The sequence below is a fragment of the Grampus griseus genome (genome assembly GCF_964374135.1).
Source record: "Grampus griseus genome assembly, chromosome: 6".
Classification (NCBI taxonomy): Eukaryota; Metazoa; Chordata; class Mammalia; order Artiodactyla; family Delphinidae; genus Grampus; species Grampus griseus.
This window is the reverse complement of record NC_139000.1, coordinates 5567146-5589959: the sequence shown is the minus strand read 5'-3', so window position 1 is coordinate 5589959 and position 22814 is coordinate 5567146. Positions and strand designations below refer to the sequence as shown.

The window sequence follows — 22814 nt, the reverse complement described above, 5'->3', positions numbered from 1 at the left end:
AGGCGCTGAGATTTTGCCAAGGGGAAGACCGTCCGGGCCGGGTGTGCGAGAGGCGAGCGCGCGGCCGAGAGCCCCTGGCCGCCGTTTCTCTGAAGCCACCCGCCTCCCACCCACCCCGCACCGCCCCCCTCCTCGCACCCGCCTCCGCCTCCACCCCTGGCTCTCCAGCCCTCCGCGCCGCCTCTGCTATCTCCGCAGATTTCTCCATCTCTCTCTTCATTTCTGCCTCGCTCCCCCTCGTTCACTTTCCTCCCAGCCACCCCGCCCCCCGCCTCCCACTACCTCCAGCGTCCTCGTCCTCCCCCATCACAGCCCTCTTCTCTCGCCCCTGTGCTCCCCACCCGCCCACCACATACCCGCCTCGGCCCGGCCGTCCGGCCGTCCGTCCCCGGCGCCGGCGAGCCCCGGGCCGCCCATGATGGGCTCCGTGCTCCCGGCTGAGGCCCTGGTGCTCAAGACAGGGCTGAAGGCGCCGGGGCTGGCGCTGGCAGAGGTCATCACCTCCGACATCCTGCACAGCTTCCTGTACGGCCGCTGGCGCAACGTGCTGGGCGAGCAGCTCTTCGAAGACAAGAGCCACCACGCCAGCCCCAAGACAGCCTTCACCGCCGAGGTCCTGGCGCAGTCCTTCTCGGGCGGTGAGTCGCGCCGTCGAGGCCGATCGCGTCCCCTCCTCCCCGCGGCCCCTGATTCCCGGGCCCACACGCGCAGGACGCGGCGGGGACACGGGGCGTCGCAGCAGCTCGCGCCAATCTGGGCGTTCCAGATGCTGCGTGTGACTCAGTTTCCCGCGAGCCGAACCAGGGAGCGAGCAGCCAAGCCCGGGCGGGGAGGGGCCGGGGGCGGGGAGCACCTCCACCCCGCGCGGCACGGTGAAGAGATCTCGGCGTCCAGGCGGCCGGGCGCGCCGCCCCCGCGCTTCCCCATCCGCCCCTCACCGCTTAGAGCCGGCGGGTTCCCGGCATTTAAAGCCTTACTAGGCGTGTAATAGCAGTTGACTCAAAAAGAAGGGGTTTTAAATTCATTTAGTTAACTTGGGCTTGACCCGCGAAAGTTCCCACTTAAACCAAGAACTTTAAAAGGCAGCGGGGGCTGGGGAGGGGGCGGAGGGCGGGCGGACGGGAGAGAAAGCCGCGGAGAGAGCGACGGAGAGAAAGAGAGAGTAAGAAAAGTTTCTTTTCTTTAAGATGTCTCAAGTTCTTACTCCTCATTCATCAACCCGCAAACAATATCTTTCCCCGGCGCTGGCATCTCTGCGCGTCGCCCCCTTTTCCCCCTTTACGATTTCTGTTCCTCTCTTAATTTACCGTGCAGACTAATTCCACTTCCATTCACGCTATGTCAACCATCTAATCCCCCCTTTTTGTAAGGGGAATTCCTCGGCCCCTTTTAAACAAGTCCCCTCCGCATTGAGCTACAATTTACTGCTACAGCATTCTTCCAGGGCTAATGAATTTAGAATTAGCAATTTCTTTCGAATGGAGCCGAATGAATGCGATCACTTTAACAGCGTGACAAATTGCCGGCCGCGCCGCAATGGACACCGTTTAACCCCCCCTTTCAGCTGGCCCGCTGGCCGGGTATTTTCCCAGGTAGCTTAGAGGGGGACCTTGTAAGACACGGAGGCCGCCCCTGTGCGCCTCGCCGCTCCCACTCCGGCTGCGCGACCAGGCGGGGGCACCCCCGGAGGTTGCGGGCCGCCCCGGCTCTTGTCCGCCCAGAGAGGCGACTGCGCGGCTCGCCTCGATCCGGGCACTGCCCTTCCTGGCACCCCGGATCCTGGCGGCAGCGAGGGACCCAGGCGCGCCCGGGGTCACCCAGAGAGCGCGAGACACGGCCCGCCGTCGCCCGCGTTTCTTTTGAGCTTCCGCCGCCTCGAAACTAGACTTCCCTTCCGGGCGCTGCCAGCCCGCCCCGGGCGCGAGGCCCGCCCCACCCCGCACCGCGAAAGGAGTCAGAAGCCCTGACCGCGTCCTGGGTCCTCCGACAGTGCCCTGTGCTCGGTGCCGCGACGCGCAGTGAGCGCCGTGCGACGCACGATCGGCCCAGAACCAGACAGGGCGAAGGAGTCTTGGCTGGGCCGTCACCCCCTCGTGGGAGCGGGCCTCAGTTTACCCATTGGTAAAGCCACGCACTGCGGTCGGCTCAGTAGTTCTTAAACTTTGCCAGGGTGGAGGGCAGGGGAGGTTGTGGATGCTTTGAGAATTCGTGGAAAGACTAAAAACAAAAACAAACGCAAACAAACAAACAAAAAGCTCTCCTCGAAATGAGTCCCAAAGCACCCCTTGCTTTCGGAGGGTCCCCGGGTTGCAATCAGACGAGACTCGGGTCGCTGAGCCTCCACCCCCGGGGAAGAGCCGGGCCTCCCCTGCCTCAGGCTCTGACCCAGTCCCCATGCCCGGCGGCCGCAGAGGTTCAGAAGCTGTCCAGCCTGGTGCTGCCGGCCGAGGTGATCATCGCGCAGAGCTCCATCCCCGGCGAGGGCCTCGGCATCTTCTCCAAGACGTGGATCAAGGCGGGCACAGAGATGGGCCCCTTCACCGGCCGCGTCATCGCCCCGGAGCACGTGGACATCTGCAAGAACAACAACCTCATGTGGGAGGTACGCGCGGGCTGCGGGGCTGCAGGCTGCGGGGCTGCGGGCTGCGGGCTTCGGGTGGGGCCCTGGCGTCCGGCCGCTACTTCCGCCCTCGCTGGAAGCTGCGGGCGCCTTGGGCCAGGCCTTGACGCTCCCTGAGGCCGGATCCTACCGCCTGATGCCTGGAGGTTCCTCCCCAAATCGCGAGGCGAAGGCGCTCTCCTCTGGCCGGCCCTAGGGATCACGTCCGTTGTTAGGTCCGCTTCTTAGAGGAGGGCACGGAGACCCAGAGAGGCCATGTCCTTTGCCCAGGGTCCCACGGAGAGCTGGCAAGCCACTCCTGGGAGCCACCGCCCAGCCACCTGCATTCTCTCCCTCACTCCAGAAGCAGCAAGGAAAGCCCCTCAAAGCCAGCCCTGGCCTTGGGGTGAGGGTGGCTGGAAGGAAGGATGAAGGGAGCCTGTGCTCCTTGGCAGTCGGGCTTCCCAAGCCAAGCAGAATAGCGGCATTGGAAATGAGCACCGATTAACCGGCAAGCGGCTTTCTGAGCGCGGGCCTGCGTTCCACCAGATGTTCTCTCCACCAGATGTTCTCAGCAGCCCCACGAGTTATTATTCCCATTTTACAGACGGAAACTGACCTTCCATCCAGGCTCTTCTGACCCTCCTCCCCCACAACGGTGCCAGATGCCAGGGACGGCCCCCCCGGGACAAAGCCCCGCCCAGAGCACTTCCTCCTCTCGGGGGTCTCACCTTGAGGAGGCCAGGCTGAGGCACCCTCTCCCTAATGTCATTTCTCCTCCTTCCTCCATGGCTCCCCACCACCGGGCAGGCCACTAAGGAGAGGAATGGGCCAAATCCTGCACCTGGTCACAGGATCAGAGGAAGAGAGCAGAGGGCCATGAGGCCTCTCCTAACCTCACCTCCTCCCACCTCTGGAGGCCTGGGCCGTGGTTCCCATCTCCAGTTGTTGCTGGGTTAGGAAGTTGGGGTCCAGTTTGGTTTCTGAGTACTATTGGTAGCTCCCACAAAGGGGGCCTGGGCCAGGCCAGGGTGACACAGTGAGCCAGCCTTCCCTTTCTAGGCTCTTCTGTGTCCCCCGCTGAGGTCCTGGCCAGTGCTCTCTGCGGCTTTGGGGAGCACCTCCGCATCCCCGGAGAACTAGCTGGAGTGGACGTCACTTTGTGCGCTCAGTGATCTCTTGGAGATGCTTTGCATCTGGGGATGGGGAGGACGTGGCAGCAGGAGCCTGTGGGGCCCTGGAGACTTGACTCCCTGTTGGCCACTTCTAGCCAGCTGGCCTCAGGCGAGTCACTGTACTGCTCTGAGCCTCCCTTTCACCGGCTGGAAAACCAAGACAATAATAGCTGCGTCCACTTCCTGGGGCTGTTGTGAGGATGGAGAGAGAGAGCGTGTGGATGTGCCCAGCCTGGGGCCCATAGCCCTAGCCACGGGCGGCACACAGGACACAGCCCCGCCTCACCTGGCCCCCGATTCACCTGCGCGCAGGTGTTCAACGAGGATGGCACGGTGCGCTACTTCATCGACGCCAGCCAGGAGGACCACCGAAGCTGGATGACCTACATCAAGTGCGCACGTAACGAACAAGAGCAGAACCTGGAGGTGGTCCAGATCGGCACCAGCATCTTCTACAAAGCCGCTGAGGTGAGTGTATGCGCTGCTATGTGGGGGCGGCGCGTGCAGCTGGCGGGGGCGGGGGACTGAGGTGGAGAGAGGGGCGTACGCGCTGGCCCAGCTGGCCCTGCCCAGGCTGGAGGACTGAGGCCCATGCATCACTGTCTCTGGGAGCACGACCTCCAGGGCAAGCTTTCTGCCGTAGATCAGAAAGGACAGAACTTTCCACTTTATGCCATCGTGAATCTCATGTGCACCTCCACTGGGGTCCCCGGATAACTGCTGAGGGGGTGCTGGGGTTGAGAAGCCATAGAAATACAGAGGGAAAGACACCAGAAGGCGGCCCAGGGAAAGCATCTGGGGGGGAGAGAGGGCGTTGTGTCGGCAGCATTTTGGCTGTGCCTTGCCCGCCACCAGTGACGGGTGGACCACGCGCGACTCTAACCTCAGCTATCGCATCCTGATCACTTGTCAGGCTTTTCCTAGACACTGTATGCGCATTACCGTATCTAATCCTCACGTGTTGAATCCACAAGGGAGGGTTCTGTGATTACCTCCAGTGTGCTGGGTCTCACTTGATGAGTGGCAGACTCAGCGGCTTCCATGGGCGTTTGTGAGGGACGCTAACACTAATGTCTGAGCTGGGCGAAGCTTCTCAGACGAGAGAGAGAGAGAGGGAGAGATTAAATAGCATATCCCGGGGTGGGTGGGAGGGGCTGTCAGAGGAGCTGGCCAGGCCCAGGGCAGGGAGAGGTTCAGGCGGGATGGGGAAAGGAGGTGTCCCCAGTGGGGAAACGCTCGGGCAGAGGCAGACAGGCTCACGGTGTTCGGGGAGATGATGAGAGCACAGAGCAGGCCGAGTGGTGGTAGCCGGGAGGCGGTAGCCGAGGCAGCCATGCTGTGAGGACCCTCCCTGCACGTTGTCTCTTGGCAGGACATTTGCTCAGCGTCCAGCCCAGGACGGGGCAGGCAGCCCAGCTTCCCTGTGGCGGGTTGGTGGCGAGTGCTCTGCACGGGTGGTGGGGCTCTTCCCCCAGTAGTCCTCTGGACCCCACACTTCTGCTCCTCTGTGGAGGGAGAAGCACGGTGCCCCTTGGGGTACGGCTAGGCTTGGCTGAGTTTGGGGGTGTTCTGAAGGAGCCCCCCGCCCCAGGCCAGAGGATGACTCTCCTTTCCTTTAGTCCGTTTTCTTCCTGTAACTCAGAGCCCCATGTCTTTCTAAGGCCCCAAGGGGCACTGGACAGTTGTCCCTCAATAACCAGGCCCCTGGGAATCTTCCAGGAGTGACAACAGAATGGCCTTTGCCTGGGCCCTGGTGTGGTCCAGCCAAGGGCTGGACCTCAGGAGAACCAAGAGGGGTAAAGAAAGGTTGGGACTTCCCTGGAGGTCCAGTGGTTAGGACTCGGTGCTTCCCCTGCTGGGGCCTGGGTTCAATCCCTGGTCAGGGAACTAAGATCCCGAAAGCTGTGCGGCACAAAAGAAAAAAAAAAGAAAGGTGAGCCGTTCTTGGACTGGGGTTCAGGTGAGGTGGGACAGTGCGAGGATAGGACTGACGGTGGCCCAGGCTGAGGACAGAGGTGTTTCCTGAGACTGTTGGCTGGGCTGCCACCCTATGGGAGCAAGGGCCTCCCCTTAGACATCCTAGGGTCAGCCTCATGTGTGACTGAACCTCACCCCTGGCAGAGAGCGCCCCCCTTTACCCGCTCCACCTCACACATGTCCTCACATCTGCACACTGCTTCCCGGCCCCCCTGAAACAGATGAGATGGGGGACACCCAATCATTCCATCCCTCCACGCAGACACACGCACGCTCACACACACACATGCTTACACACAGGAGAGAGGGTAAGGATGCTGGTATGATTTTGGCAAAAGGACTCCCCACGGCGTCGGATGCGGAGGCCTGAGTCTCATCTTGCTGTTCAGGTCACATGGCTGAGGAGAGCTGAACAGAGTCAGGAAATATTAATAGACGTTTGTACAGAGATTCAGAGTCGGAGGACAAGGTGGCTGAAGTGCATCTCCATGGAGGAATCTAAGTTTATAAGATTTTTTTAAAAGTCATCGACATCTGATCAGGAATTTAAGTTGAAAAAAGAGGATTGGGAAAATCTACCATATATGATCAAGATAAGTAGATACCACCGGTTTAGCTCTTCATGCTTTCACAGAGTTAGCAAGCCGAGTGCCGGAGTGACGAATAAGGAAACGCAAAATACCGCCCACTTTACTTTTAATAAGTGAAGTTAGGTACATTTTTCCTGGTGGCAACTTTCTTAAAGCCGTGTGTCAAAATGTCAGATGCCACTTACCGGACCAGCTGTGTGTGAGCACCGTGCAGCAGGGCTTGTCCAGAAGACATTTCTGCTGCTCCAGGCCACTCCCCGGACGCCTCTCGAATTCGTGGGCTGTTTGTTCTGCGCGTGTGTGTGAGCCAAGAAGGGTCTGTGCCATGACCTGTTTTCTTAATCTTTCCGTCACTCAGAACCACTGTGTATGTTTCATAACAGTAACCCATTGCTTGCCAAAAAAAAGTGAGAAGAAACATCTTCATTCAGCAAGCAGAATATACTACGGCTGCGCTAAGATTTCCCACAAATACGAAATTAACAGCCGTCCAAAGGGAGACGAGGGTGATGGCTCTCCAGGCCGGCCAGTCTGTGCAGAATTCCTAGGCAGATCTACCAACATGTTATCCCAGGCTCTCCCCTCGCTATCTTCAACCTCAGGTGCCTAAAATGACATTTCTAGAAAGTGCCCAGCACATTGCAAATGGGCACTAAATGTTGAATGAATAAGTCTTTCTCCAGGTGATGGGGGCTGGGTTGAAAATGGACCCACGGACCTTTTTCTCCCAAGAAAACAAAACCGGCAAAGAAACCAGCTGCCCCAGGGAAGCAAGAACTTTGACCCCAAAACTCAACACAAGAAAACGATTTAGGAATAAGCTATGAAAATTTTGCATTTTGGAACTGGGAAGAGAATTCCCAGGCTTTTCCCCTCCCGAGGTTTTGGCAAATGGCTGTGCCCTGAAGCGTGGGCTTTTTCTTTCAGCTGCTTTGCTTCTCATTTCAGGCAATTGAGGTTTGTTTTGGTTTTTTTTTTTCCCCTGGAGCCTCATAGCCCCATCTCTCTTTTTCTTAGCTCTGTGAGGGCAAAGCACCATTTTCCTTTTGATCTTACTCACCGATGGGTGCAGTTAGGCACTTCGGTTTTTAATAATAAGCATAATTAATGATGCTACCGTCTACGGAGCAGTTACCACGTGCCAGCACTGTGCTAAGGGTCTTAGCGACTTTGAAAAAATCGAATCCACTCAGTCTGGTGCTATCACTATCCCTGTTTTAATGACGTTGAAACTAAGGTTCAGGGAGATCTTGGGAGACTGTTGAGCTGTGATTTGAATCCAGACCTGTGGGACCCCACGGTGGAGCCCTTGGTCACCACGCCATGGGACCTCCCTGGCCAATATCTCTTTGCTGGAACTCTATTAATTGGTGTGTTGGGACATCTGTGGTACAATGGAAATTGATATTCGTCCAGATGACACTGAGGTCCTTCTAGACGAGGGCTTCTGTACCACCGGGAGGACGGGGAGGACATCAGAGCCTCCTGGGAGCACGTTCAATACTGTGACATGAATTTCTATTAGGAAAACAAACCAAAACCCCCAAACGTTTTCAACTGATAATAAAAATTCAGAAAAGGGTCAGGACAGAACTTCTGGGCCAACAGGGAAGGTGAAGAGGCACCAGTTGGGAGATTATATAATTTGTCAACCAAGGAGTCAGGCGCTGATACTCACCCCGTGTCTTGACGATGTGGATTTTATGGGACAGGATTCATTTCTTTGGCAATTGCTGTGTTTATTGTGTACCCTGAGCCAGTCTCGGATCCCCAGAAAAGTAGATGAGTAGCTGATTCTCCTTCTCCGAGCCCCCGTGGAAAGCCCTGGCTGGGCCAGGCCAGAGTGTTGGCCATAAAGAAACAGGGCTACTGAGGAGGCCTGCACGGGACCGTGGCCGTTCTTTGCTCTTAGGTGATTGGCTGATGAGACCCTGGCAGCCTCTGGACAACGGTACTAAGATCTCAGGGAAGAGGCTGTGGGTCTCCCCGGCACTCCTGGTCTCCATCTCTGGGGTCATTGCATGAGGGGTGTCTGGGAGCAAGCAGATGCCAGAGGTCCAGGCCAGGAGCTGCTGCTGGTTTCCCAGAGCTCTGAAGGGCAGAGAGAGACTCTAGTGCCCGGCCTCTGTGCGGGTGAGGCCGCCTTCCCCAGCGCTGCCTTACAGCCGGAGGCTTCTTGTTGTCTGGGGATGCGTGTCATTCTCAATTCTAGTAGGTTCTTTTTAATAGATTTTCTCTCTTTAAAAAATATTTTTTTGTATAAACGTAATATGTGCTCATTAATTCTTAAAAAATCAGATGCATCTTGTAGAAAATGAAAGTCACTCCGCTCCGTCATGCTGTTCCTCATGCACCTTAAATCATCATTAAAAAAAAAACTGGTCTCAAAACGACAAACCCTTCTGAGGAAAGATGTGCAGAAAACCGGCCACAGTGGCTGGGTGCCCTGAGTGGGAGAGAGAGTTACTTTTCCTTATATACTGCTTTGTGTCTGTATCACTGTTTTAATTTTTAAAATGCACTAGCGGGCTTCCCTGGTGGCGCAGTGATTGAGAGTCTGCCTGCCGATGCAGGGGATGCGGGTTCGTGCCCCGGTCCGGGAAGATCCCACATGCCGCGGAGCGGCTGGGCCCGTGAGCCATGGCCGCTGAGCCTGCGCGTCCGGAGCCTGTGCTCTGCAACGGGAGAGGCCACAAGAGGCCCGCGTACTGCAAACAACAACAACAAAAACATGCACTAGTAAAATTTTTAGTACATTTGAAAAATGTGTTAGTAAATACATGGCTCAGCCTATATTGAAGCAGTCAGTATTAAAGTTCTTCTTTTAAAAATATGATTCCCAACCATCACTTTCAATAATAATATTCAGAGTTCGTTCTTGGCTTCTCATTCACCACCGTGATTGTTGTTGCTGTTATATCTGTTTTATATTTCATAATAATTGTTAGTCAATTCAAATGAAAAGGCCGGTGTTGACTTAGATACTTGATTCCCAGACTGCATGTCTGGGGGTGGAGATGCAGCTCCCACTGGCGACTTGCTGAACCTGTCATCCCACAACTGTGCTCCCCGCCCCCCGGGCAGATGGGCCAGGGAAGAGGTGGCACCGGAGGGGCACTGGTGTCCTGGGAGCATGTGGGCCCAGCCTGTTCTTCTTTCTTCTTTTTTCGCCGCGCGGCTTGTGGGATCTTAATTCCCCGACCAGCGATTGAACCCAGGCCCTCAGCAGTGAAAGCACTGGGTCCTCACCGCTGGACCGCCAGGGAAGTCCCCAGCCTGCGCTCTTGATGGTCACTGAAGGACCCTATGTCCCAGAGATGGCTGCCAGCTTCTCTGAGCGGTTGACGAGCTCTCGGAAAATAGGACAAACAGCTTTAAGTGCGTGGCCCCGTGGAGCCCGGACAAGCGCCCTGTGAGGTTACAGAAGGGGCTGTCCCTGTTCTGCAGTTGAGGAAACTGAGGACCAGTGGCAGAAGGCACCTTGCCCAAAGTGACACACTCAGCAGGTGGGGAGCCCAAGTGGACCCCGACGTGTGTGAGCCCAGGCCCTGAGCCAGGAACCTCAGCAGAACAGTCTCCGGAAGGAAGGGGAGTGTACAGACAGTTGGACAAGGGGTTGATTGCTTTAGAAGAACCGTGATGTATAAATATCTGTTGTCGTCTGAGAATTGAAGCCAGGGGTTGGGACAATGTCAGAGGTGACATAATCAGAGTCCTAGAGTTGGGGGAGCCTCAGGGATCATGCTCTCCACCCCCCTTCACTTCAGGAGACAAGCTTAGAGAGACAGAGTGTTTGCCTAGGGTCACCCAGGGACCTGGCGACCGAGGGCCCACCGGCACCATCTCTCAGCAGCTTCCTTCACGGTGAATTTACCTTGAATATTTTAGCTCCATCACCCTCTTTTCTAAGGGGTTCACAAAACTCTCTCAGCTCCACCCTTTCTCCAGCAGGGCCTCCAGCTCTGACCCCCGCTGGCCTCCTTTACAGCGGCCGTGACTATGAATGACCAGAGAGGCCTCGAGGACTCTCGCTGTGGGGCCAGATTCTAACCTGCCTGCTTTCTCTGACGCGCTGCCTGATTTTCCTTGGGTTCCGGGGCTGCATTTGGTTTTTCCATATTTAAACCCCGTCAGTCCGAGCTGGTGTGGCACCCTCCGCCCGGCTCTTCGTCACTCACTGTCCCTGAGGCTTGATGTGACACCCCGTGGGCTGTAGGGTCTGTTGGGAAGGGGCACAGTGACCCCTGGATGAGTCTTATGAGGATGGACGTTGCCTAGGCCCCCTGGAGCTTCCCTTCTCCCGCCCCCTCCTGTCTCTGCTTCCCTCTCCTTTCAGGGTCCAGCAGGGCTGGCTGGCTGTGATGCTCTGAGGCTCTTCCTGGCTCTGACCAGAGGAAGGAAGGTGTGGCGAGCAGATCGGGGGTCTTCAGGCCAGAAAAAAAGGGAAGGGGCGGGGGCTTTCTCTGTGACCGTGGAGGCCAAGGAGAAGGGCCCTATTCTGGTGTGATTTCAGACAGCCCTAGATGGAGTCCTGTGTGACCTTTTGTACTTCAACTAAAAGAAAACCCACCAGGAAAACAAGCCAGCCATTGCCCGGGGGGGGGGCGGCATCCACCTTTCTCTGGGCAGATCAGAGAGTGACCCCCAGGGTGGGTGCCACAGCTAGCTCCTCCGGGGTCCAGGCCTTGGGAGGCGATGGGCCTTCCCCTCTCTCATTTGCTCTAGCTGGCTGGAGCCTGAAGGTTCTTTGCTTTGAGGAATAACTGGCTTCCACCAAAGGTGTGGCGGGCCCCTGGGCTGTCCCAGAGGGCGGGGTCAGCCTCACCTCAGGAGCAGGCCTTCCACTGCCTCCCTGGATTGTCACTGCAAAGCCCTCCCTCCTGACCGCGGGCACCGTTTCCCTGGGGCAGTCCTCCCCTGGGAGCAGCAAAGCCCTGTCACCATTTGTGGAGTTCTCTGCCGTAGACCTAGGACATGGCAAACGAATCTTGTTTAAGGCTGTGTGCCCCAGTATTTCCGGAGGTGGAGGTGTTCACGGAACTGAATGCTTCTTTTTTAGCTGCGTACAGGGAGTCAGAGCCCTGTGATGGGGAGAGAAGGGTATGTGACGTGGCGCTGCCTCGTGGTTGCTCTGGATAAGAGATATTTCCAGAACATCATCAGGCAGGGTGTAACCGAGAACCACAGGGTGCCCCGCAGGCCACTATCCTTGGGAACGTCTGGCTCAGCCCCACAGACCTGAGGGCTGGCTGACTCTGCTTCCCCTCGGAGAGAAATGAGAAGTTTTCTAGCTTTCCTTCTTCCTTTACTTCTGCTTGCGGCAAGGTTTCTGTTCCATTGCTGTCAGTTTGGGAGCTCCTGTGTGGCCAGGAGACAGCTCTGGTCCCAGCAGCAGAGCCAGGACAGCGACAGTGAGAAGTCCTGGCAGAGGGGGGCAGAGGGGCAGAGCAACTCAAGGCCTTCCATGTCTGTGAAGCTTGCCGGGGATAGCTTGGAGGAAAGGGACCCAAGTGTGCCTTTCTTGGGGCTGAGACTGTATCCACATCTCCAAGGTGGGCACCAGGACAGCCCCTCCTGGCTGTGAGGGAAACCTCCCCCCCCCGACCCCGGGCTGCTGCCTTCCTGATCTCCTTTTGCCTCCTTCCCTACAGATGATCCCTCCAGACCAGGAGCTGCTGGTGTGGTATGGAAACTCACACAACACCTTCCTGGGGATCCCTGGTGTGCCCGGGCTGGGGGAGGAGCAGAAAAAGAACAAGCATGGTAGGTAGTCCCCATGAGGCCACAATGACAAGGGAGCCACGGAAGCCAGAGAGAGAGACAGTGAGTGTGTGTGTGTGTGTGTGTTTGGCAGGGAGGCTCCTGGCCTCTGGGGACCCTGGTTCCTCGTCCAGCAGCATCAAGCACATGGGACTTACTGGTTCAAGGAGGCCAATGACCCTGGAGCCGCTGCCATGGTCCAGGCATAGATGGAAGACAGTTCTGATTCTGGACAAGACAGACTGTCTGGGGGCAGATTGGGTGGAGGCAGCAGCAGCGTGTGGTGGAGAAGCAACTGGCCAGGCAGTAGGAGACTGGATTGAGTCCCAGTTCTGCTGTGCAATCTTAGGAAATGGCTCAGTTTACCCACCTGTAAAGGAAGGATGTTGGGCGCGATGATCTCTAAGCTCCCTTCCAGCTTTCACAGTCCACATTTCCCTGCCCTGTCCCAGGTGCTGAGCCTGGCCCAGAGTAGGTGCTCAGTATAAACCTGTTGAATGAAGGCAGAGCAGAGTGTGCCTGTGTGTGTGCTGCAGCGGGGTGGGGTGGGGCGCTGGTATCACGGTAGAGACCATTTGCTCAAGACCTATTTCCTGCCAAGTATTGGGCTAAACCTTCTACAGGTGTCATCCCACATGGGTCCTCATAAAACCCTTGTGATATTTGGTTATCCTTATTTTTAGAGGATGAACCTGAGGCTCAGGAGCTACTGTTTATCCAGAGCTTGCTCTGCAGCTAATGTTTCACAAACCATTTCTCTGATCCTTACAGCAACCTTTTGGGCGTGATGCTATTATTACTTCCATTTCAGGGATGAGAAAAGTGAGGTGCAGTTCACTGGTACATAGTTGGCATTCAGTAAATATTTGTGGGATGAATAAATGAAAGGTTTTGGGGAGAGAGGAGGAGTTATAACAGTGACTACCATTGATGGAAGGTTACTATAAACCTGGTACTTCCCCATATCCGGCCTCAGGCAGGTAAAGTGATCAATACAGAGTAATCTTCAAAGACGTCAGTTTTTTGTGATCATCTCGTGTAGTCGTGCACAGCCCCGTGAGGTCGTAGTAGCTTCCCATTTTACGGATGAGAAGGTTGAGGTTTCCCGAAGCGAAGTCACTAAGTCCCTGAGATCTCGCAGCATGGTCTGGAGTCCAGCTCCTATGTGATCCCAGGCCAGGTCTCTTGCTGCCCCTACCACCCCTCTGCCAGCGCCAGCAATCTGAGCAGTGGCCACCCAACGATCGGAGGCGGTTGGGCCCTGGGAGGGGCGCACGTGGGGGAGGGGTACGGGGAGACCAGGCCGCGGCCGCGCGGGTTCTAACGAGGCTGCTCTCTCTCTCCCCCTCCCCGCCTGACCCCCCCGGGCCCCGCCCGCGCGGCCAGAGGACTTCCACCCGGCGGACCCGGCGGCTGGCACCTCGGGCCGCATGCGCTGCGTCATCTGCCACCGCGGCTTCAACTCGCGCAGCAACCTGCGCTCGCACATGCGCATCCACACGCTGGACAAGCCCTTCGTGTGCCGCTTCTGCAACCGCCGCTTCAGCCAGTCGTCCACGTTGCGCAACCACGTGCGCCTGCACACGGGCGAACGCCCCTACAAGTGCCAGGTGTGCCAGAGCGCCTACTCGCAGCTGGCCGGCCTGCGCGCCCACCAGAAGAGCGCGCGCCACCGGCCGCCCAGCGCCGCGCTGCAGGCCCACTCGCCCGCGCTGCCCGCGCCGCACGCGCACGCGCCCGCGCTCGCCGCCGCCGCCGCCGCCGCCGCCGCGCACCACCTGCCGGCCATGGTGCTGTGAGCGCCGCGGCGCGCCCGCTCCCGCCCGCGCGCGCCTCCGCCGGCCAGCCCGACGGGGCGCGCGGCGGGGCTGCTCTCCCTCGCGACTCGCGCTCCCTGCGGCACGCGGCCGCCGGACGCGGCGCTGTAGGTGCGCCCCAGAAATGACGCCCAGGCATACACTCTTCGCCCCGTTTCGCAGATGAGGACACTGAGAGGCGACGTCCTTTTCGCGGGCCGCGCAGCTGGTGCAGCTGCTCGGCCGCCTCCTCTTCAGGGGATCCCCATGCTCGGCCTCACCCCTGAGTCTCCCTTCTCTTGTGGAGTCGGCTGTCCAGGCTGATAGCCCCCTGGTGGGTGCCAGGAGAGGGGACCGAAAGTCTCCGAGGGCCCTCAGCGGGGAAAGGGGGCCCTCACCACCCCCACAGAGAGCTGCGTGTTGGGCTGGAGCTCCCTGTCCCAGTGTGGGCAGCGGGCCCGGGCACTACGCGCATCTGTCTCCTCCTCCCGCCTCTGAGACTGGTATCTTGCAACGTCAGAACTTAAGGACGCGACCTTGAGATCTGGGGACTGAAGGGGTTCAGGGGCAGCCAGAAGAGGCCGGAGAGACCTGCCCTTCCCTGCCAAGCGGGCCCTTCTCTCCTTCGGGCCACCTTCCCCCGAAAGTCGGCTCCTTGGGGATGGACGAGGCACAAATGTGCCAGGTAGGCTGAGAATGAAGGCAAAACGGAAATCCACTATGGGGACCCCGGGAAAGGCCTAGCCCTTCTTTGGGCCTCCGTTTACCATTTCCCCGTCTGTAAAATGAGAGAGTTGGACCAATGCCTCCTCCCCTTCAGCTCTGACATCAAGCTTGGAAAGAGGAAGTTTCCTGCTCCTGCTCGCCACTCTCCGACCCGAGGAGGCCAAGACTGGCTTCTCAGCCCGGAAAGCATCTCCGAGCTGTGCGGGATCCCGGGAGGTTCCGCCCTTGTTCTGTCCCAAGTTTCCCCAAGCTCCGGCCGTGGGCGCCCTCTGGTGTCGCCTTTCCCACCTTGCAGTCATTTACTAGAATTCCTGTAGGGCGTTTTGTAAAATAAACCATTATAATATTAATGAAAAGTACAAAATGTATAGAATTTTCAAAAACTTGTGTTCTACTTCCAGAAAATGGTCACTTTAACTTTGTAAATATTTATCTAAAATGATATTTACGAAACTGTGATATATATTATTTGATTGTATATGTACAACTGTAAATACATTTGTACCTCTCTTGTATTCTAAAATAAAAATTACTTGGAACATTTATCACTTAGCATCTGAATGGATTGACGCTTTTGTCTGCATGAAAAGGAAATATGGAAAAGGAAAAGGAAATATGGAAAAGGAAAAATGTCTAGAAGTTGGAGAGGGGGCAGGAAGAGTTGTTCCACTTACTGTTTATTTGTTTGTTTGTTTGCGGTATGCAGGCCTCTCACTGTTGTGGCCTCTCCCGTTGCGGAGCACAGGATCCAGACGCGCAGGCTCAGCGGCCATGGCTCACGGGCCCAGCCGCTCCGCGGCATGTGGGATCTTCCCAGACCGGGGCACGAACCTGTGTCCCCTGCATCGGCAGGCAGACTCTCAACCACTGCGCCACCAGGGAAGCCCCACTTACTGGTTTTGAAAGTCACCCTTGGCACAGCTGGGTGTCAGCTCCCAGAGAGATGACCACAGCACAGAGCAATCAGAAATCTCCCACGGGGCTGGCAGATTCCTCGTGGTTTCCAGCTGACTCTCAAATATCAGTGTCTTGCTTTGTTACTGCCCCAAATCTTTACTTACTTTTTTTTTTTTCATTTTCATGGACAACTTGAGGAATCCAAGCAGCCAGTGTGGGTGGACCACGATGGGCGCCACGTGCACTCCCAAAGCCTAGAATTTCCAAATGCTCTGGGCACCCATTTCCAGACCCTCCTTGAGGAAGACCAAAGAGCAAGGAGGCCATCAATGTAGGGCCAGGCCCTGGCTCTCCTCTCCAGGACCTCCTGACCAGGAGGAGGTGTACAAACTGGGAAGTGTGAGTTCTCACCTGTGCTCCGGCATGTAAGGCTGTGAGGCTGTCACCCTTCCAACCCACTGACATCCCTCAGGCACACCTCTCTGTGCACCCTCATCTAGCTGTACACACACACACACACACACACACACACCCCTGAAGACACTGGAATTCACACTTGTACACACAGACCATCCCCATTTGGAGCTTCAGGTATTCCCATTTGGAGCTTCAGGGGGACTGGTGTTGCACCCTGGCAGATGGGGGCACAGGCAGAGATGTACACTTGATGTGTCCACTGGTAGGTCCCATCTAGGGTCTGGGGTTTCCTCCTTGGGCTAGTGGGGGATGTTACCCTTGGTACTGCCCCTCCTCCCATTACAAATCTTGCCTCTCCTTTGATTCTTCACCATGAGGCCTCAGATGCCTCTGGTGGCCCCTGGCCTTACCCTTCTCTCACTGCAGTGCAGGTGTCAGACTTCAGAGAAGTCAGTGGGGCCCTTGATCAAAAATCTAAATCGCTCTCTAGGTAATTCTGTGAAGTTTCAGCTACAGTTCACAGGGCCGCAGCGCGGGCTCCAGAACCCACCTGGTGGCAGCAGGCTGTAATTGCAGACGAAAGTGCACGTGCTCTGCTGGCTGCTGACCTGTTTCTCCTCCAGCAGTGTGCTGGCGCTGGAGATGCTAGGATGAGCAGATAGGAATCATCATTCTGAAGAATTGCACGCTGGTGGGAGGCCTGGTACTCAAAGCCTAATCTACCTTGCTCCCATTCCCAGAAGAGGCTTCGGGCCCCTTTCCCAAGAGTGCACGCCCCCTCCTCCCCACAAAGGCATGCAAACACAGCCACAGTCATTTTGGGGTTTAGAGATTTACATGCGTGCATTCCAGGAATCCTCCCCGTGAACCCATGAGCTTGGTACTCTTTTTTCTTGTTTCTCCCCCATGCTCTATTAAAGTCCATTTGAAGTATGAGAAAACTGTGGCAGAGAGGAAGTCATTTGCCCGTGTCACTCAGCCAATGAGTGGCAGAGCAGGTTTCACCATGGCAACTGACCTTAGAAGCGATGCTCATGACCAGCAGGCCACACCACCGCCCAGTCAGCCTGCAGATTCGGCCAGAAGGGCTTGCTGCGTATGCCATAGGGATGCAGTGTAGACCAGCACTGTAAATTGTCCTTGTATATTTCAAGCTTGCAAAACTCACTTATTCATTCTCGTAGGTTTTTGGGGTAGATTCCTTAGGACTTCTATGTACATGATCATGTTGTCTGTGAATAAAGGCAGTTTTATTTCTTCCTTTTCAATCAAGATGCCTTTTTTATTGCATGGTTCAGGACCTCCAGGTGTAGAGGATTCTAGATAGAGGCCACTGGTCTGTGTTTGAAACCCTGCTCGGCCGTTCACTAGCTGTGTGACCTCGGGCAAGTCAATTAATGGCTCTGTGTCTCAAGTTCCTCAAATGAAAAATGGGGTGATACTTAGCTCCTCAGGACACTGTGAGGATTAGGTGGGATAATATAAATTAATGAATAAAGTACATGGCTCGGTATCTGGCACGTAGTAAGTGCTCAATAAATGGGAGCTGTTGTTAGCATATGGATGCCTTTGGTGGGTAAGAAGGGTTGTAGCTGCTTCTATCGCCTACCTCACTGGACATCCCCCAGAGGGCATCTAAGGCAGCTGTCCATCTCCTCTTCTCCTGCCCTTTCCTATAGCCATTATCCTCAGATCTCTTGAAGCGGAAGAACAAATATCCTAAGCTTTCAGCTTCCTTCCCACCTTGAATCTGGTCTGCTGGGATGTGTGGCCGCGAGGGGTGGGAAAGGTTATGGCTGGTAGCTGGTTAGCACCCATCCTGACTGCTTCCTACAACATGGCTGCCTCAGGGAAGTCAGACTTCGCGCATGTTGTCTCAGGGCTTCAGGGGCAGGTGTTTGCAGGAGAACCAGGTGGAAGCTGCATGATCTATTCTGACCAGTCCTCGGAGTCCCATAGAGGCACTTCTGACATGCGCTAGCTATCGAAGCAGTCACAAGCCTGCCCAGATGCAAGACGAGGAGGCTCTGACTGCACTTCTTAATTGAAGACTCAGCAAAAATTCTGTGGCCGTGTATAAAAACTGCCGCAGATATCAAGGCTATTTCTATGTTTTCAGGAGAAGGTAATACTCTGATGAGGGTCCTTGGGCAGAAATCTTTGTGCACATCTCTGAATAGAAATTTTCTGAAGAAAAAAAAAAAGGGACTTCCCTGGCGGTCCAGTGGTTAGGACTCCATGCTTCCACAGCCAGGGGCATGGGTTCGATCTCCGGTCGGGGAACTAAGATCCCACAAGCCACGTGGCACGACCAAAAAAAAAAGAGAAAACTTCTGCAGTTACTTTTACCATTTCATGGAACACAAGGTGAAGCCAGTGGGTAGATCAGGATCGGGCAAGAGCGCAGGGCCCGAGCGTTCCTGCTGCCTGTTTTCACACTTTTCAAGATTTCCTTGTTGTTTACTTTCACTTGAAGTTCATCTGTCCCTCTCAACCCGCTCCCCAGTGTCAGTAGTTCCTTTCCTTCAAGGCTCACTCATCTGCCGCTGCTGTCAGGAGGCCTTTTCTGTCCTCCCCGCCCCCCACCCCCCAAACCTGAGCTCCTGACCGAGCACCTTGATGCCTGGGGCAGGAAATGCTCCAGAAATGCTTGCCGAATAAGTTTATTCATTCGTTCCACAAACATTTATTGAGTGCTGTTCTAAGGGTGCCCGGGATGTGTTTTAATCAAGGATGGCAAGACATGCAAACATGGAAATGACTGTCCTGAAGGGAGAAGTTCAGCATACTTAAGATTGCCTAGAAACAGGAGGCACGGCGCACCACGCAGAGCCCATGGGGAAGCACACGGGGGGCCGATCAGAAGGCAGCGGGAATGAGGAGAAAATGTGGGAAAGAGCCTTTGCTGGGGTTTCCAAAAGGAAGGACCAGGGGAAGCAGGGGAAGCAGGTTTAGGATTGGCTGGTTTGAATAATCTCAGTAGGCTCTGAGGCACAGGGCCTGTCCCTAGTTGTCTGGTACAGGGCCCTGGGGGGGTTAGGGCAGGCGCATAGGGGTCCAGAGTCTGAGAGCCCCGTAAAAGAGGTGGTGGAGGGCATGGGCTCTGGACTGATTGGTTTGCATTCAAAAGGCACACTCCTGGGCCAGTTGTTTACCATTTCTAGGGATCAGCTAACCCTGGAAGGGGCAGTCCTTCCAGGCTCTGGGAAGCCCCAAAATGTCCAAACATCAGACTACCATGGAAGATATGGTTAATAAAAGAGCCTACTCTGTACCCAGACAGTGCTAGGGACTGGACAGTGAACAAGAAGTCTGGGCATTTGCAGGGCTTATACCCTGTGGGGAAGATACATGGTGAGTAAATATATGTCATTTTTTCGACAAATGTTTTACGGTTGCCCTCTAGGTACCAGATGAACAAAATAGATAACGGCCCTATTCTCAGAGTATTCCCATTCTAGTGGAGGAAGACTGCAATAAACAAACAAACAAACAAAAAGAAAATTCAGTGACAAGAAATAAAACAGGATCAAGTGGTAAAAGAGGGACTGAGGATTATTCCAGATAAGGTAGTCAGGGAAGGCCTCTCTGAGGAGGTGATATCTGAGCGGAGATCTAAGTGAGGAAGAGCAGCCAGCTACACAAAGACTGGGAGAAGAGCATTCCATGCAGAGAGCACCGAAAGCACGCAGGTCCTGGGGCCAGCGCCTCTGGCTGCAGCGTCTGTGGTGAGTAATAGAGCAGATTAGGTCAGAGATGGGCAGGGCCAGGGAAATGCGAGTTTGGATTTCATTCTTGTGTACAGGGAAGCTGCCAGAAGTGTTCTAAGCAAGGAAGTGGTTTAATCTGATCTGTTTTTATTTATTTATTTATTTATGAGTATCCTAAAAGACTTATTTATTAATTTTTATTCTTTTCCATGATGGTTTATTACAGGATATTGAATGTAGTTCCCTGTGCTATACAGCGGGACCTTGTCGTTTATCCATTCTATATATAATTGCATCTGGGGATTGCATCTGCTAATCCCCAAATCTCAACCCATCCTTCTCCTACTCTCCCCCTCCCCTTTGGCAACCACAAGTCTGTTCTCTATGTCTGTGGGTTTCTTCCTGTTCCGTAGATAAGTTCAGCTCCCTCTGGCTGCTGTATGGACATTGGGTGGTAGGAGGGGCAAACACAGAATTAGGGAGCTGAGTTAGGTGGTGATGCCCAGGTGAGAGATGACATTGATCGGCTTGGGGAGATGGCCCTGGACATGCACAGATGGGGAGGTAGAAGGATATGGGAAGAAGTGGTGAATGTTAGACCTGATCAGCAATTAAAATCACACTGGGAGGGGCTTCCCTGGTGGCGCAGTGGTTGGGAGTCCGCCTGCCGATGCAGGGGACACGGGTTTGTGCCCCGGTCCGGGAAGATTCCACATGCCGCGGAGCGGCTGGGCCCGTGAGCCATGGCCGCTGAGCCTGCACGTCCGGAGCCTGTGCTCTGCAACGGGACAGGCCACAGCAGTGAGACCGCAAAAAAAAAAAAAAAAAAAAAAATCACACTGGGTGTTAAGACACCCTCACAGACTTGTGGACCCCACTTTGCAGAGCCCCAGTGCCTAAATCTGGGCTCAGGAATCTGTATTTCTAAAAAGCCCCTTAAGGATGTGCATTCAGTGGCCCCAAACGTCCATCGAGGATGGACGTCCAACGTCGAGGATGGACGTTCAAGATGGGTTGAGTATAAGGAGTTCGTAACGTAATATTTGTGAAGCATCCAGCCAAGGACCCGTCCCTCAGGACGTGCGGGCTCTAGGATAGAGCAGGTGCAGTCTGAAGGAACATGGCCCGGCTACCAACTGCTGTATGAATTCTAGTCCTTTTTGGGCCTCGGTTTCCTCCTCTTTAAAAAGGTACCTACAGGGGACTGAATGTTTATGTCCCCCCCCCAAGTTCACATACTGAAATCCTAACCCCAAGGTGATGGTAGTAGGAGGTGGGACCTTTGGGAGGTGATTAGGTCATGAGGGTGGAGCCTCCATGAATTGGATTAGTGCCTTATAAAAGAGACCCCAGAGAGTCCCCAGCCCCACCCACCATGTGGGGACACAGGGAGAAGACAGCTATCTGAACCAGGAAGTGAGCTCTCACCAGACACTGAATCCGCCACTACACAAAGACAGATCCAGAATCCCAACGTTGTGACAAGCTCCCTAAATGTAAGTGCTGTGAGAATGGGAGGGGTTCACGTTATGTCCATCCCTCCTGGAAACTGAATGATGTCAAGACTATACCCCAGCCTTGGTCTAGGGGCACTTCCAGGCCTAGCTGCCTAGCGGACAGAGCTATGCTGGTTCAAAGGACAGCACCGCCCTCTTCTGGCTGAGGCCAGACTCCACATATGGGCCCTTCTCATGCTTTCTTGGCTCTAGCCCCTTCCTCCAGGCAAGGAGGAGGGCAAGTGTCTGGTCTGTCCACTTACCCATGACCTGTGGGGCATTAGAATTTATATCATTGACTGTCTCACAGGGTTGGCTTTCTTGACAAGTGTAGTTTGTGAGCCGTGCTTAGGTGAAAGAAATGCTGTCCTTTTGAAGATTTATCAATCTGTTGGTCTGTTGGACCGTCAGGAGGCAGCAGACCTGATTTACTGGGCTCAGTGTGTGGTGCTGACACAAGTTACTTCATTGAATCCCCTTTAGAGTCTCTGTGCATGAAGAATTATCATCTCCAGTTCCCTGAGGTTGAAACTCAGTCTGTTGTGGATGCTATAAACCATGCAGGGGAAAGGTGATGGAGAGGGTAGTGGGAAGCAGGGAGAGAAATGAGGGAAATGCTCCTGGCCCATAGATAAAGCCACACATCCATCTATCTGTTCATCACGGAACCCTTAGAACAGCTCCTGGCTCAATTCACTGTTTGAGTAAATACAAGTGAAGATCTTCGTATCATGTGTGCAGTTGTCCTCCCTGCGAAATACACCCTTCTGGCAAGGTTTGAACGTCTTAGATGGTTCTTTGTTCTTTCAGAAGAAATACTAGGGAAATCAGCTCACTTAAGAAAGAATGGAAACAGCACCTGGAGCGTTGTTTGGGGTTGTAGGTGATAGTTGGTGCTGAACCAGCGCCCACGAGGCAGCAGTATGTAGAACACAGGGACCACTAGTAACAGTATGAAAAGGGGCTCTTCTCTCTGTCCAAATGGTGTTTTCTGTATATCCCCCCTCCTGATCCTCTGGGCAATCTCATGCCCAAAAATTTAGATTTTTTTTTTTAAGATAAGGACTTCTTAAAAATTAATTAATTTATTTGTGGCCGCGTTGGGTCTTCGTTTAAAGATAAGGACTTTTAAAAAATTAATTAATTTATTTATTTTTGACCTTGTTGGGTCTTCGTTGCTGCCCGCGGGCTTTCTCTAATTGCAACAAGCTTCATTGTTGTGCATGGGCTTCTCCTTGCGGCGGCTTCCCTTTGTTGTGGAGCACAGGCTCTAGGTTCACGGGCTTCAGTAATTGCAACACACGGGCTCAGTAGTTGTGACACATGGGCTTGTGACGTTGACTGTCTCACAGTCAATGCTCTGCGGCATGTGGGATCTTCCAGGACGAGGGCTCAAACCTGCGTCCCCCTGCATTAGGCAGGTGGATTCTTAACCACTGTACCACCAGGGAAGTCCTCCCAAAATTAGATTTTAGCAGCTTAGAGTTGGAAGGAAACTCTGAGGCCCATTTCTCAATTATCACTAACACTGTGAAACAATAACTGGGATGATGAGTACAAGAGAGTTTTGGTGAAAAGTCAATACATCATACAACTTGAGATTTTTATTACTCCACAAAGGCAGCCTTGCCAATAATAAAAATGGCAACTCGACTCCTTCCTTCCCTTCAT

At 54.8% G+C, this 22814-nt stretch overlaps 1 protein-coding gene across 1 annotated transcript; it reads left to right on the top strand.

The window, feature by feature from the left end:
* Nucleotides 1–415: 415 nt before the first annotated feature.
* On the top strand, nt 416–13900 carry PRDM12 (PR/SET domain 12; the record flags this gene model as incomplete). Its single annotated transcript, XM_082656402.1, has 5 exons — nt 416–638; nt 2412–2602; nt 4087–4242; nt 11993–12104; nt 13488–13900. The coding sequence occupies 5 exons, from the start codon at nt 416–418 to the stop codon at nt 13898–13900; spliced, it is 1095 nt and encodes a 364-aa protein (XP_082512528.1).
* Nucleotides 13901–22814: the final 8914 nt, after the last annotated feature.